Raw genomic sequence first — 15154 nt, forward strand, 5'->3', positions numbered from 1 at the left:
TCTGTGAGGGTATCATAAATAGATTATGTAAAGACTTTTTTAAAAAGTAGGAAGGTTTGTCCCTTACACATTTGACAATGTTACTGTATTAAACAAAATATATACTAAAGATTACATTACCTTCAAAAATGCCAGATGACTTTTGCAGGTAACATTGCTATTGTAAATCTCCATACTTCCTGAGACCATATCTGATGTTCCATTAGAAGAAAAGTAAAATCTTGCAGGAGTGTTTGTTTTTCTGCTTACATCTACACTTAGGTCATAAAGCAGTACTGCAAGATTAAAAAACAAGTAAGTAAAAGCTTTTACAAAATATATTTGAAATGTTTATTTTCACTAATTTATTATAGGAGTTATAGCTCATCACTTACAAATGCAGTCTGCTGGATACATGTCTGTCTCAAAATGCTCTAAAGAGCATCATGTTAAATGTATTTTTGAACCCTTGGGAATATACACAAAGCTATAATTTAAAGGAAAAAATAACTTCACAATTTTTAAAGAAAACTTATATATGCAGATACATAACGTGTTCTCTTAAATTTATTATTTCCCTTCTGACGCACAGAGCCAAACTCATCCCTGATAGGAGCCCGTGGCACCACTGAAATCAATGGAGTTGCATGCATTTACACCAGGGCTGATTTTGGTGTATTGTTTTTATATTTAGATAAAATGTTACCGCTGGTCAGCTAGTATGGATCTTCACTGAGTATTGATATTTGTCCTTCACTAATTTCCTACCTGCCTCCAATGTGAAAATCCAGGATTAAATCAAACTGACCTTGGGCATGGCAATTATCACACAAATCTGGCACTAGGTTTTGTGGGTCCCTATACAAGGTGAAACACAGGGTCGCAGGTGCACTATGTGAACAAAGGAAGGTTAGGAAAGTAAGTGAAGCACTTTTTCATGCTAGACCAGGAAGCATTTTTGGCAGATGGGAAGGAATTTGGATTGGAGCCCTTGTTCTTATGAAGCAGTGACAGGTACAAAGTTTAGCAATTCAAAGTTCTACCCTCACCCTCATTACACTGCTTTGCCTTTGTACTTCTTTATGAACTTTAACATAGACAATTCTGCTATGTCCTTTAACCTAGCTGGTACTGCTAAGGATTTACAAAGTTGCTTAAACTCAGGAGAAGTATGATGGCTCAGAGGTGGGCCTTTGAAAGTTTGGAGTTTATTTATTTTGGTATTTTGAAATGATCAATCCAAATAAATAATGTAAATTTTCCTGAACACTCAAATTCCCACTGAGAATAGAAGAATAAAACAATTTAGAGTCCTCTAGACCATCCTGTTATGGAGATAAGCCATTTTCTCCCCACCTGCCCCCAAAATTAAAAATTTTGATTTTTCTGAAAACTGTATAGATTTTTTAACCTCCCATATCTCAAAAAGAGTTTGCCTGATTAGTTACAAGTTTTCTCAAAAATTCTCTAGCAACTCTGCTACCACTTATGATAAAATTTATGCAGCTTTTATTTGTTTAGATGATTTAAGGGTAAAAATTCAGGCATATTAATAGAAAACTAGTTATAACCTTAACTAGAGGGTTGCCCCTCCAATATAATGTGTACAACTTCTTTTAGTCATAATGTAGCTAATGAAATATTCATAGATTTTAAGCCAGAAGGGATCATTATAATGATCTAATCTGATCTCCTGAATAAAACAGGTCAAAGAACCTCATCCAGTAATTTCTGCATCAAGCCTATGGCCTGTGCTTGAGGTATAGCATATCTTTTAGAAAAACATCCAGTCTTGATTTTAAGACTTCAAGCGATAGAGAATTTACCACATCACAAAATAAGCTGTTGAGGATAGTTAACTATCCTAGCTATTACAAAACAGTGCATTATTTCTTCTCTGAATTTGTCTAGCTTCAGCTTCCAACCATTGGATCTTGTTACACCTTTTTCTGCAGATTAAAAGCCATCTACTATCAGAAATCTATTCCCCATGCAGGGACTAGTAAACCAGGATCAAACCACCTCTTAACTTTCTCTTAGATATACTAAATTGATTGAGCTTCTTTAGCAGGTGTGGGCAAACTACAGCCTGCCAGCTGATTTAATCCATCCCTTGAGCTCCTGCTGGGAAGCGGAGTTGGGGGCCACTCCGCGAGCTCATGCTGCGGCTCACGAAGCAGCGGCATGTCCTCCCTCCAGTTCCTACGTGGAGGCACAGCCAGGGGACTCCACACGCTGTCCCCACAGCTCCCATTGGCCGGCAACTGCAGTCAATGGGGCTGCAGAGGCGGTGCCTGTGAATGGGGCAGTGCACAAACCCTGGCCTGGCTGCGCCTCTGTGTAGGAGACGGAGAGGGGACGTGCCGCTGCTTCCGGGAGCTGCTTGAGGTAAGCATCGCCCAGAGCCTACACCCTTGAGCCTCTCCCGTTCCCCAACCCCTGCCCCAGCCTTGATCCCCCTTTAACCCTCCAAACCCCAGTCCCAACCCAGAGCACCCTCCTGCATCCCAACTCCCTCATCTCCAGCCCCATCCAGAACTCCTCCCACAGCCAAAGACCTCACCTCCCCCCATGCCTCCCCCCACACCTCAACCTCTCAACCTTCTGCTCTACCCTCTGAACTCCTCTTTTCTGGCCCCACCGCAGAGCCCGCACTCCCAGCCAGAGCCCTCACGCCACTCCACTCGTGCCCCTGCCCCAGCACCGATCCCCATCCCACCCTCCAAACCCCTCAGTCCCAGCCCAGAGCACCCTCCTGCATCCCAACCCCCTCGTCTGCAGCCCCATCCTGGAGCCACCACCTCCAGCCAGAGCTCTTACCCCCTGCATCCCAGCCCGGAACCCCCTCCCACACCCTGAACTCCTCTTTTATGGCCCCACCCCAGAGTCCGCATCCCCAGCCAGAGCCCTCACTCCCTCCTAAACCCCAACCCCAATTCCGTGAGCATTCATGGCCCACCATACAATTTCCATATCCAGTTTGCCCACCCCTGTTCTTTAGTCTTTCACTCTACGACTTTTTTCTTATCTGAAGCTTTCCAGTTTGTGAACATCCTTTTTTAAATGATGGGCCAGACTTGGACACAGTGTTCCAATTATGATCTCATAAATAGAACCATAGAATCTCAGTGTTGGAAGGGACCTCAGGAAGTCATCTAGTCCAACCCCCTGCTCAAAGCAGGACCAATCCCCAGCTAAATCATCCCAGCCAGGGCTTTGTCAAGCCTAACCTTAAAAACCTCTAAGGAAGGAGATTCCACCCTTCCTAGGTAACCCATTCTAAGTGCTTCACCACCCTCCTAGTGAAAAAGTTTTTCCTAATATCCAACCTAAATCTCCTGCACTACGACTTGAGACCATTACTCCTTGTTCTGTCATCTGCTACCACTAAGAATAGTCTAGATCCATCCTCTTTGGAACCCCCTTTCAGGTAGTTGAAAGCAGCTATCAAATCCCCCCTCATTCTCCTCTTCTGCAGACTAAACAATCCCAGTTCCCTCAGCCTCTCCTCATAAGTGATGTGCTCCAGTCCCCTAATCATTTTTCAGAGGGGTAGCTGTGTTAGTCTGGATCTGTAAAAGCAGCAAAGAATCCTGTGGCACCTTATAGACCAAGAGACGTTTTGGAGCATGAGCTTTCGTGGGTGAATACATCTCGATGCATCTGACGAAGTGGGTATTCACCCACAAAAGCTCATGCTCCAAAACGTCTCTTAGTCTATAAGGTGCCACAGGATTCTTTGCTGCTTTTACTAATCATTTTTGTTGCCCTCCACTGGACTCTTTCCAATTTTTCCACATCCTTGTAGTGTGGGGCCCAAAACTGGACATAGTACTCCAGATGAGCCTCACCGATGTTGAATAGAGGGGAATGATCACGTCCCTCAATCTGCTGGCAATGCCCCTACTTATACAGCCCAAAATACTGTTAACCTTCTTGGCAACAAGGGCACACTGTTGACTCATACAGCTTCTCGTCCACTGTAACCCCTAGGTCCTTTTCTGCAGAACTGTTTCCTAGCCATGTCGGTCCCCTAGTCTATTGCAGTACATGGGATTCTTCCGTCCTAAGTGCAGGACTCTGCATTTGTCCTTGTTGAACCTCATCAGATTTCTTTTGGCCCAATCCTCTAATTGTCTAGTCCCTCTTTATCCTATCCTACCCTCCAGCATATCTACCACTCCTCTCAGTTTTAGTGTCATCTGCAAACTTGCTGAGGGTGCAGTCCACACCATCCTCCAGATCATTAATGAAGATATTGAACAAAATCGGCCCCAGGACCAACCCTTGGGGCACTCCGCTTGAAACCAGCTGCCAACTAGACATCAAGCCATTGATCATTACCCGTTGAGCCAATGATCTAGCCAGTTTTCTATCCACCTTATAGTCCATTCATCCAGCCCATACTTCTTTAACACAGCAAGATACTGTGGAGACAGAATCTTGGAAAAAAATTTAAGGGAGAAATTAGTCAAGGACATAGAGGTCAATGGTAATTGGGACGAATTGCAACATGGATTTACTAAAGGTAGATCGTGCCAAACCAATCTGATCTCCTTCTTTGAGAAGGTGACGGATTACTTAGGAAATGCGGTAGATCTAATTTACCTCGATTTCAGTAAGGCGTTTGACACGGTTCCGCATGGGGAACTGTTAGTTAAATTGGAAAAGATGGGGATGAATATGAAATTTGTAAGGTGGATAAGGAACTGGTTAAAGGGGAGACTCCAGCGGGTCATATTGAAGGGTGAACTGTCAGGCTGGAAGGATGTTACTAGTGGAGTCCCTCAAGGATCGGTTTTGGGACCGATCTTATTTAACCTTTTATTACTGACCTTGGCACAAAGTGCGGGAATGTGCTAATAAAGTTTGCGGATGACACAAATTGGGGGGTATTGCTAACACGGAGAAGGACAGGGATACTAATTCAGGAAGATCTGGACCACTTGTAAACTGGAGTAAGAGTAATAGGATGAAATACAATAGTGAAAAGTGCAAGGTCATGCACTTAGGGATTAATAATAAGAATTTTAGATATACGCTGGGGACGCATCAGTTGGAAGCGACGGAGGAGGAGAAGGACCTTGGGGTACTGGTCGATAGCAGGATGACTATGAGCCGCCAATGTGATACGGCTGTTAAAAAAGCAAATGCGATTTTAGGATGCATTAGGCGAGGTATTTCCAGCAGGAATAAGGAGGTGTTAGTACCGTTATATAAGGCGCTGGTGAGACCCCATCTGGAATATTGTTGTGCAGTTCTGGTGTCCCATGTTCAAGAAGGATGAATTCAAACTGGAACAGGTCCAGAGACGGGCTATTAGGATGATCCGAGGAATGGAAAACCTGCCTTATGAAAGGAGACTCAAGGAGCTTGGCTTGTTTAGCCTGGCCAAAAGAAGGCTGCGGGGGGATATGCTTGCTCTATATAAATATATCAGGGGCGTTAACGTTAGGGAGGGAGAGGAATTATTTAAGTTTAGTTCTAATGTAGGCACGAGGACGAATGGGTACAAACTGGACATTAGGAAGTTTAGACTTGAAATTAGACAAAGTTTTCTAACCATTAGGGGAGTGAAGTTTTGGAACAGCCTTCCGAGGGAAGTAGTGGGGGCAAAAGACTTATCTGGCTTCAAGACTAAGCTTGATAAGTATATGGAGGGGATGTTATGATAGGATAGTTTAATTTGGGCAATTGATCTTGGATTATCACCAGATAAGTCTGCTCAATGGTCTGCGGGGAGATGTTGGATGGGATGGGAACTGAGTTACTGCAGAGATTTCCTTCTTGGGTGCTGGCTGGTGAGTCTTGCCCACATGCTCAGGGTTTAGCTGATCGCCATATTTGGGGTCGGGAAGGAATTTTCCTCCAGGGCAGATTGGCAGGGGCCCTGGAGGTTTTTCGCCTTCCTCTGCAGCGTGGGGCATGGGTCGCTTGCTGGTGGATTCTCTGCAGTTTGAGGTCTTCAAACCAGTTTTGAGGATTTCAATAACTCAGTCCTGGATTAGGGGTTGTATAAAAGTGGATGGGTAGGGTTCTGTGGCCTGCCTTGTGCAGGAGGTCAGACTAGATGATCATATTGGTCCCTTCTGACCTATGAGTCTATGAAAATCAAAAGCTTTGCTAAAAGTCAAGGAAGAACACATCCACTGCTTCCCCCTCATCCACAGAGCCAGTTATCTGTGTATTCAGAAATAGTGTATTCAGATGTAATATCTTCCTAATCCTACTTGGTATTCTCCTGATTATACATCCAAAGATCACATTCATCTTTTTTGTTACAGTACTGAATGAGGAAGCTCATGTTGAGCTGGTTCTCTGCAATGACAGCCAAGTCCTTTTCAGAGTTACTGCTTTCCAGGACAGGACCCTCCATCTTATATTGTGGATGTATAGTCTTTCTTCTTATACATAGGAACTGGCATTTGACATCATAACTAAGCAATCTAGGTCAGTCTGTATAACCAATCTGGTCCCTGTCTTATTTATCACGCCACCGAACTTTTTTGTTATAAGAAAATTGTATGAGCGATAATTTTGTCTTTTCATCTGGATCATTGATAAACATATTTAATTAGCATTGGGCTGAGAATAGAACCTTGTGGGACCTCACTAGAAACCCTCCATGTAACGACAATTCCCAATTTACAATTACTTTTTGTGATCGATCAGTTAACCAATTTTTAATTCATTAATATGGGATGCATTGAATTTGTAGAGTGCTATATTTTATCAGAATGAAGCACTGAGTCTAAGTAAGTTGTTTCAATACATGTATCCTCATCACTCTATCCTTATAATCTCATTAAAAAATTAGTCTAACTGTTTTTGATAAAACCATCCTGAGTTGGTGTTTAATTTTGTTAGTCCAAGTCCACTGGAACTTCCTCATTGTTCTGAGATCTGTCAAACATCACAGTTAATGGTTCAGAGAGCAACTTGGCCATTCTTTTTATACTTTTTGGGTGCAAATTAAATGGTCCTACTGATTTACAAATGCTTAATTTTTAATAGTTGCTTTTTATTATCCTTCCCAGTTGTGTGGTGGAACAAAAAGTATTTCATAGTCACTGTAAGACATGAATACATGCTCATTCGTTCCAAATACACGAACAGAAATACTTATTGGAATTCTGCCTTTTCTGCATCATGATTGCTAATTTATCTATTCCTGTCTAGTATTGGACCCATACCATTGTTTGGATTCTTTTGTTCCATCTATATTTAAAGCTTATTGTTTATTCTCCTTATATCCTACTGTCATAGCTTTTTAGTGATTTTTCATAGTGATACCTACTGTGTTCAGGTTGATGGACTACTTACAAACACAGTATTTGTTATAGTCCAGATGGTAAAATATTTTACAGCATAGAAACTGATCCATGTATTCAATACAAAATATTTATCAAGTAGCTTACCAACATAACCAGGAACGTCTCGTCCTTTATAGGTAAAGCAAAGCATTAAATTCACACACACAGCAGGTGGCCATTTTCCACACATTCCAAATTAGTTCGATTACAGCATTAGGGTGTTTTAAAAAGCTTCAACAATCACCACTGGTCTTGTTCTAAGAATACAAAACAATTTATGATAACAAAATGCTTCAGCATTAATTATAATTACCTCTGCACAAATTTGTTATTTTCAAATATAATAATGTTTATGATAGTGTCTTATCTTATACACTGTAAGATAAAATAGAATTTTACATGTGAATGTGAGGGTTTTATTGTTCCAAGAAGTTTCAGGATGTCACTTTCCTTTTGCTCAGAGCTGTTTACTTAAATACATCAGTGTAGAATAAAATTCTAGTGCTTAATGACTGAAGTTCGAAACACCATAAAGAGCATTAAGAGGTCACTAGCACATTACACATTTTTTAATTGCATCTCATAATTTACAATTAAGTCCAACTGTCTTTAAGCACTGAAATGTATCAGCCTCACCTCAGCAGCACGGCAGAATCGTCAAGAAATGCACCAACTGCTACATCTGTACAAAAAAACAAAGATAAATGTGCATCATTAGTCAAAAAGAATCACTTCTCAGGCGTAAGAACCTTACTGCACATTTACCCTTTGGACTATATTAAAACACTATTTCAACATTATTAATTAGAGGGGATATGCTAATATATATTCAGAGAGATACTTTATCTATCATTGACATTTCCAACGCAGATTCCTCAATAAGTATCTGTTAACTTTCTGTTAAGGCTTCACGTCAATGTTCCTGCCATTGCTAATGCTATAAGCTAAGGCTGCAACTCAAAGTCCACTAAAAGTAAAATTTACTGAAGCTGAAGTACAATTCAGCTAAAATAAGAGGCATTTACATCTTTTTCTCTAACCCAGAATTATTATTCTCGTTAAAATTAAATGTAAAGTGTTCACATGACAGAGTAAAGGTACAATGTGAAGTCACTCTGTGAGTCTTAGTCTAAGGATAAAATTTTCAAATGTGTCTAATGACATAGGAGCCTAAGTCTCATTGAAAGTCAATGGGACTTAGGCTCCTAAATGTTTAAGTCTCTTTTCAAAATGTAACTTGGGCGCTTATGAAAATGTTATCCTGGCTCTCAAGAAAGTTTATTATTTGGAGATAGTGAATGAACAAAGTAGAGGGCACCAATGCAGAAGAACATAAGTCTATGATAGATGTATTCACTTGAATCATTTATCTAGATTGGGGTTCTCAAACTGGGGGTCACAAGGTTATTATATGAGGGGTCGCGAGCTGTCAGCCTCCACCCCAAACCCTACTTTGCCTCCAGCATTTATAATAGTGTTAAATACAAAAAAGTGTCTTTATTTATAAGGGAGGTCGCACTCATAGGTTTGCTGTGTGAAAGGAGTCACCAGTACAAAAGTTTGAGAAAAATTGATCTAAATATTGCTATGTCTTTCTTTAGTCATGGAGTTTCTGCTTCTATGCAGTAAAACTTTCCCTAAGGACTCTCTGGCATAAAGGGACTCTAAACAAGTGAGGAACTTTTCCTCCAAGGGCCTCTCTCAAGCCCAAGCACAGGGCCATGGCTGAGCCAACAGGGGCATGTCAGCATTGGGGCCATCCATATGTCACCCCTGCAGAGGCTGCCATAACTTAAGGCTCCCAGTCCCCTGGGCCACAAGTTCTATGCTACACCTTTCACTCCTGGTCATTCCTTTACTACCTTTGTTGATTATCAAGACTTGCCAAGTACAAGACTAATTTATTCCATAATTCCATAATTCATGACTGAACGTCAATCACCTGCATGTTGAAAATGGCGATGTAATAAATGTCAGATTGTGACATCACTGGATTGAAGTACTACAGTCAGTACTACAAACAGATATTATGGTTATTTTCTCTTCTAACTGTACCACAAACTTAGTTTTGAGCCTGAGATCCTTAACTAACAGGAAATTAACCTGCCACAGAAAAAACTGCCTCTTGCTTTCAGCTTTACTGCTTTTTTCTCTTCCAAAACTGTATGATGATAGTCCTGTCCCTCACAGTTTTTTGCTCCTTCATTTATGTTAGAAATTCTGAGTAGCATGGCTGGTTTGTTCCCACCAGCTTACATTTAATTCATTTATACTATGTTAAACAGGAAGAATAGGAATTGACGGTTTATTCACCTGGATAACCATTGTTATCTGCATCAATGCCACTTGATATGGACTGTCCAAACATGCTTAAAGTGTTGCTGATTCTGTGTCCTTGTATTCTCTGAAAAATAAAGGACTGCCCTAAATGAAAATGAGCTTTTCCAAACATTTTAAGTAATATTTATTTTAGGTGGTAACCAATGGGAAACTGTAGCACAACCCTCTGCGCCTTATCCCAATTACTTCTTAATTTCGGTTTAATTAAGTTTGAATCCAAATTGGTTCCTTTGTTGCAAATATTATATCCCATAATCCATGCTTGAGAACTACAACGTATTCAGATATTTCTGTTACATTGAGAAAAAGCAGATTTCTCCACTAGACTATATAGTTGTTAGAAGAAGGCTATAGTCCTTTAAATGAGGGACCTAAATCCCCCCCTCCTTGAGAGGAATAGCCAAATAGAGAGTAGAAACGAGGCAGGATTTCCCATCCTTGTTAATTGAATAGACCTGAGCAAACATTTTGGGACTCCCAGACACATACAGCAGATAAATAGGAGGGGACATCCAAATATGCATGGTGAGCATGAATCCAGAACTGTCATATATGACTGCAGTGGAAATGCTAACAAAACCAACTTCTGTTAAGCATAGAACGCTGGGAATATGTATGTGTTAAAATGGCCATTTTAAAGACTTTACTGGCAATGTTTTTTTTTAAAAGAGAATATCAAGAAGCCATACCTGCGAGAAGGATGAAGATATCCCGTCCTTCCTGCCATTATATATATAAATTGCTCCTTCTAGATTATTTTCCTGGGGAGCCCCAATGGCAACATCTGTAGAAAGATTTTATTTTAATATAGGGAAATGATATGTAATCAGTAAACAAGAAAAATGTTTTTATACAGTTTTCTCATTTTGAATTTGTTTCTATGGTATGGGAGACAGTATAGGTTGATAAGTTTATATTTAAGGAGTCAAATATTGCTTTTATAAGTTTATAAAATGCCTTGCCAACCAGCAGATATGAAGTATGATGGTTCCAAATTTTATAACCTATTCAGCAAGAGCACAGGAAGCAGACTAGATTGGTCCTATGACACATGAAGATCCATTTATAGCTGTAATTTATGTGTCAAATATTTATACATGTAGCCCCGATGCTGTAATCACACATGCTATAACAGACCCCTGCATGGAAGCTTAATGGATCTATGCCCAAGTACATGGTTCACACTAGTAAGTTTGATTTCAGGGCCCCATTTTTTTTGTAATGCTTCAGAATGAAGGCTCGCTCTTGCCTTTTTTTTAGTATACACCATTCTTCCAAGAGGAAATAGAGGGGCTCACAGAAATATCTGAAGTTTGAAAAGGGTCTTCAGGATTTAAAGAAAGAGCCGTATCAATAGTACTGCTTCTGTGTGGTTTCTGCCTTGTTTTACACTAACAGTTCAGCCTGAATGCCTGTCTAGAGGTGGTTATTCTGTGGTACAGTAACTTTGGTGACAACAGATGGGGACTCAGTCTAAGTGTGAAGAGAACAGCCCTTCAGCTGGGAAGGGTTTGTCTGCACACTGTATTAGTTCATGTTAAAGAGGGGTAAATTCTGGTGTTCACTAGCTGGTCACATGGAGCTTGCTAGTGCACACTAAAAGTTCCATATTCATGTCGTCCAGTGCAGTTGCACCAAGTTACAGAGAGGTTACATTTGATTTTTAAATGGTAATAAGAAGTGAAAGCCAAAATGACCAACGGCCCTTAAAAAGATCTCCTTCCATTGCTGAAACTATGATAATTTTGTTGCCCTCTGTTATTCCCACGATTAAAGCTGTGAGACACATGCCATATGCTATTACTTTGTCTAAAAAAAGTTAATTTTCCTTATTTTTAAATGTGCTTAACATCTCATTAACATGTTTGTTTGGGCATATAACAGGGTAATTAAGGTAACTGGCTTTAAACAAAGTAATATGTTGAATGCCTACATGATTTAATTCCAGTGGGGAGTGCAGATGTGAAAGAATAGCAATAGACTAGTTCCTAAATCACAAACATAGTTGTTCAAATAGCCAGAGCAAATGATCCAGAAAGAAAGATACAGAGTACATCAGTTCAAAATGCACCAAGGGAAATGAACAGATTTTTGGCTTCACTCATAAACAATCTGATTCTTTGTAAAGTGTAATAATATAAGTGGAACCAAACCAAAAAAACTCATGGAAGGAAAGTCTCTGCTGACTAGGTTCAGCTGAACAGTTCTCTGATTTAATCCAGTACTATACTTCAGTGGTTAAAATGTTACATCTCTACTGACTAGATAAAAATATGACAGACAGTTGTGCTATCTAATTAAGACTAAACATGCAGTCTTTGAGGTAAACTCATTCACGAATGTACATCCAACTGACTTGACTAATTGATTCATAGGGTTTAAACTACTGGGAAAAAAAACAGCTTTCACATACATTTTCCTTGTACTTCCTATAGACAAACTCTCTCATCATTTCATATTTCTCTACCATGTCTGTTTTTCTTTTACAGGAAATATCTCCTCCAATTTCTCCCTCCTCAGTTTTAAGTTACCTTGCCTCCTTCTCCACTGTCTCTTCTCTCCTAACTCTCTTATAATACCCCTTTATGTCATATTACCTATTACGTTATCTGTTCTATGCTATATTACCTATTACAGCTTTTGACTGTACAACTCTTTCCACTTAGCACATTGTGGTCACCACTTTTCTTACAAATTGTAACTATTTGCATGATGATGATCTCTTTATACACCATAAACTTCTGGTTTATCTTTAAATTATGTTAATTTGACATACTGTATTTTACCAATCATCATCATTTGGATAGATTAATCATATAAAGGTAGAAGTCAGTTTCTAAACAGAGTAAGAAGTTTTTTCTGTCCTGAGAGCTTGAATATAAAACAAAGAAAGGTCAGGAAAAAATGCAGCTATGGAGATTAATGGTGAAGGAGGAAGAAAGCACAGGAGGAAAGATTCTTGAAAGAAGAGAGAGGACGCTCAGAGGATGAAAAGAAGGTGATTGTTTCAAGACTAGGAGGCTGCATGCCAGAGAGTGTACTGCCAAGAATGTGAGATAACAGGAGCAGTAAGAAGAGTGAACCAAGATGAGTATAGGAATTGAAGGGTGAATAAAAGGAGATACATTCAAAGTTGTAGGTGTAGGATGAATCTGATGTAGTAAAAAGACACCTAGTACATTAAAGGTTGCCTCTTCTTGGCCTGGGCATGATTAGCTTCTCCTATATAAATTAAACTTTGAGGAAGAAAGCAAAATCTGTGGCTGAGCTTATAAAGGGGACCCAAGAAACCAGCAGAGAATTCCTGAGAAGTACTTTCTCTTCCCTCACACATAGGGTGTCTGCTTGCCTGCCTTCTCTGCGGATAGAGAGTAGCGATCTACACTCTACTTGCTGGAGTAGAAACACTGAGTGTTACTGTTCTGTATAAAGACACCACACTATGAGTGCTGCCACTTAGCCCACTCTCCTCAGCCTCCCTTTCCTCTGGGGTTTCCATCCCATTTTATTTAGCTAACTGCAGCCCCTCCCACCCAAACCAAATGTCTGAAAGCCACTTCTTAAGCTAGTTCAAGGGCTGAAGGAGGGGATGACATGGTCAGAACAGAAGGGGAGGAAGATTTCTTTAACGGTGATATTTTAGACAGAAGAGAAGTAAGAGAAGACCATTAAAACCATTGTAGCTCATTGACTCTCTGTGGTAGACCCTTTAATTGCAATTTTCAGAAGAGCTTGCATGTTGGTGTTATTTTTAATGTGAATACAGTGCTCTTTGGAGGAGTTGGCTTGACAACCCCAGAGACTGAATTTCTCTATCCTCTGAGCAGATCTAGTACAGGTAACTGCAGTATAAACTTTGCAACCTTGTCACACCAACGTGAGGGAGGGAGGGACTTCATCTAAAGGTGAGAGGGTAATTCAGCCTCCATATCCATTCAGTCCTTGGCCTCTCTGCTGAGACAGGTTGACACGATTTGGACACACACCCACTACAACCTGGTCTAACATTATAGTTTCACACAGGAGAAAGAGTTATCAGATGGTAATGACTACGGACCTGGAGTAAATTCGGAATATAGGTGTAGAATGATAGGCCCTTTCATCCATTAACAATCTCCTGAAACATTCACTTCTCATATTTATATTACACTGCTGTCGTGAATTACAAATATACTCATTAATACCTTCAAAACCATCATTATCTATGTCTCCTAGATTAGCTATGGATTCGCCAAACCTTGCTGCATAAGAGTCACTCCCAGCTAGTTCTATCTCCAATTCTAGCATCTTTGCTCCCTAAAGGAAAACAAAAACAAATGTACATTAAAAAAGGGATTTCCCGTGATGTGTTGTTGACCTTTTCAGTGCATAAGCTATCAAAGATAGTAATATGCTATCTCAGAATGCACATTTCTGAATCATAAGGCTGATATAGCATATATGAATTGCACAAGTAAAGGGAGCTCAAAGTGTGGCTCTGCACTGAAAAATTAACATGTAAAATTGGCCTGATCCTTCTGTGTTTTCAGAATCACATTTGCACATTTCAGTAAAAAAGCTTCTAACAACTGTTTACTTTTGTTAGCCCTGAACAATCACCACAACTCAGAGAGAGGGAACTGGATTCTCTTCTTGTGACTCATCAACAGAATTGTTTACTACAAACAGCTGGCTCTTAAGCTCAGTTTAACTTTAATATACCAGGGCAATTTTCATAATGCAAGGCAGGTAGCCAGAAAAAAAATCTCACTCCTTAAATTGACCACATTGGTTATGAAAATCACTAATAATAATATATACAGGACTCTGTAATGTTAATGGAGTTGCTTTTCATACTGGAGTTGTTCTTTAAAAAGGGGGAAACAATTTGTTGTAATGGTGAACATCTGTGTGTGATAACAAGCCTACATCAAAACAGCACACAGATCACTGCAATGCCACAAAGAACACCATGGTAAAAGGGAGTGCCATCTTCCCATCTCCCATTCCATCTCAGTTCACTCCCTATTTCATAGACTTAATATTATCTTTGGACAGCTGGAAGCACCTTTGGAAGCATCAAGGAATAATCAAGCCCTTCATGAAGACAAAAATTGTGGTAAGAAAACAATAATAGCAGATGCATATGTGAGAGAGAAAATAATTGAGGATAAAATTTCTAAAAATAAAATTAACTAAGGAGATGAAAATGAAAAAAAGGGATTACACTTTAACCTCTGATTAAAAAGCATAGAAAAAATGAATACCAATATATAATAACTCCAGTTATTTCATTTATCAAAATACGGGGAATAAAGAGATCTACCATTCTCTTTCCTGAATGCTACCAGTGACTACACAAGCTGTTTGAGTTTGAAGCATCACCTATTCTGTTCACAAACTGTTCCCTTTTTTGGTGGTTAAAAGAATGGCTTTCAATAAGCTAACATATCTGTTTTTCAAATTATAATAAGCAATATAATTGTGAAGTGCATGCAAATAGACTGCAGTAACATACTAACTAGCATATCAAGTTATGAAAT

At 39.8% G+C, this 15154-nt stretch overlaps 1 protein-coding gene across 1 annotated transcript in view; it reads right to left on the reverse strand.

The window, feature by feature from the left end:
* The window catches only part of ITGA4 (integrin subunit alpha 4), a 56804-nt gene that overhangs the window by 25261 nt on the left and 16389 nt on the right, over positions 1-15154 (reverse strand). The window contains 8 exon segments of the mRNA XM_030580064.1: positions 121-275; positions 7398-7466; positions 7469-7521; positions 7523-7549; positions 7929-7974; positions 9606-9696; positions 10322-10416; positions 13817-13928. Coding sequence (XP_030435924.1) covers positions 121-275; positions 7398-7466; positions 7469-7521; positions 7523-7549; positions 7929-7974; positions 9606-9696; positions 10322-10416; positions 13817-13928 — 648 coding nt within the window.

This window comes from Gopherus evgoodei, chromosome 11, assembly GCF_007399415.2.
Source record: "Gopherus evgoodei ecotype Sinaloan lineage chromosome 11, rGopEvg1_v1.p, whole genome shotgun sequence".
NCBI lineage: Eukaryota > Metazoa > Chordata > Testudines > Testudinidae > Gopherus > Gopherus evgoodei.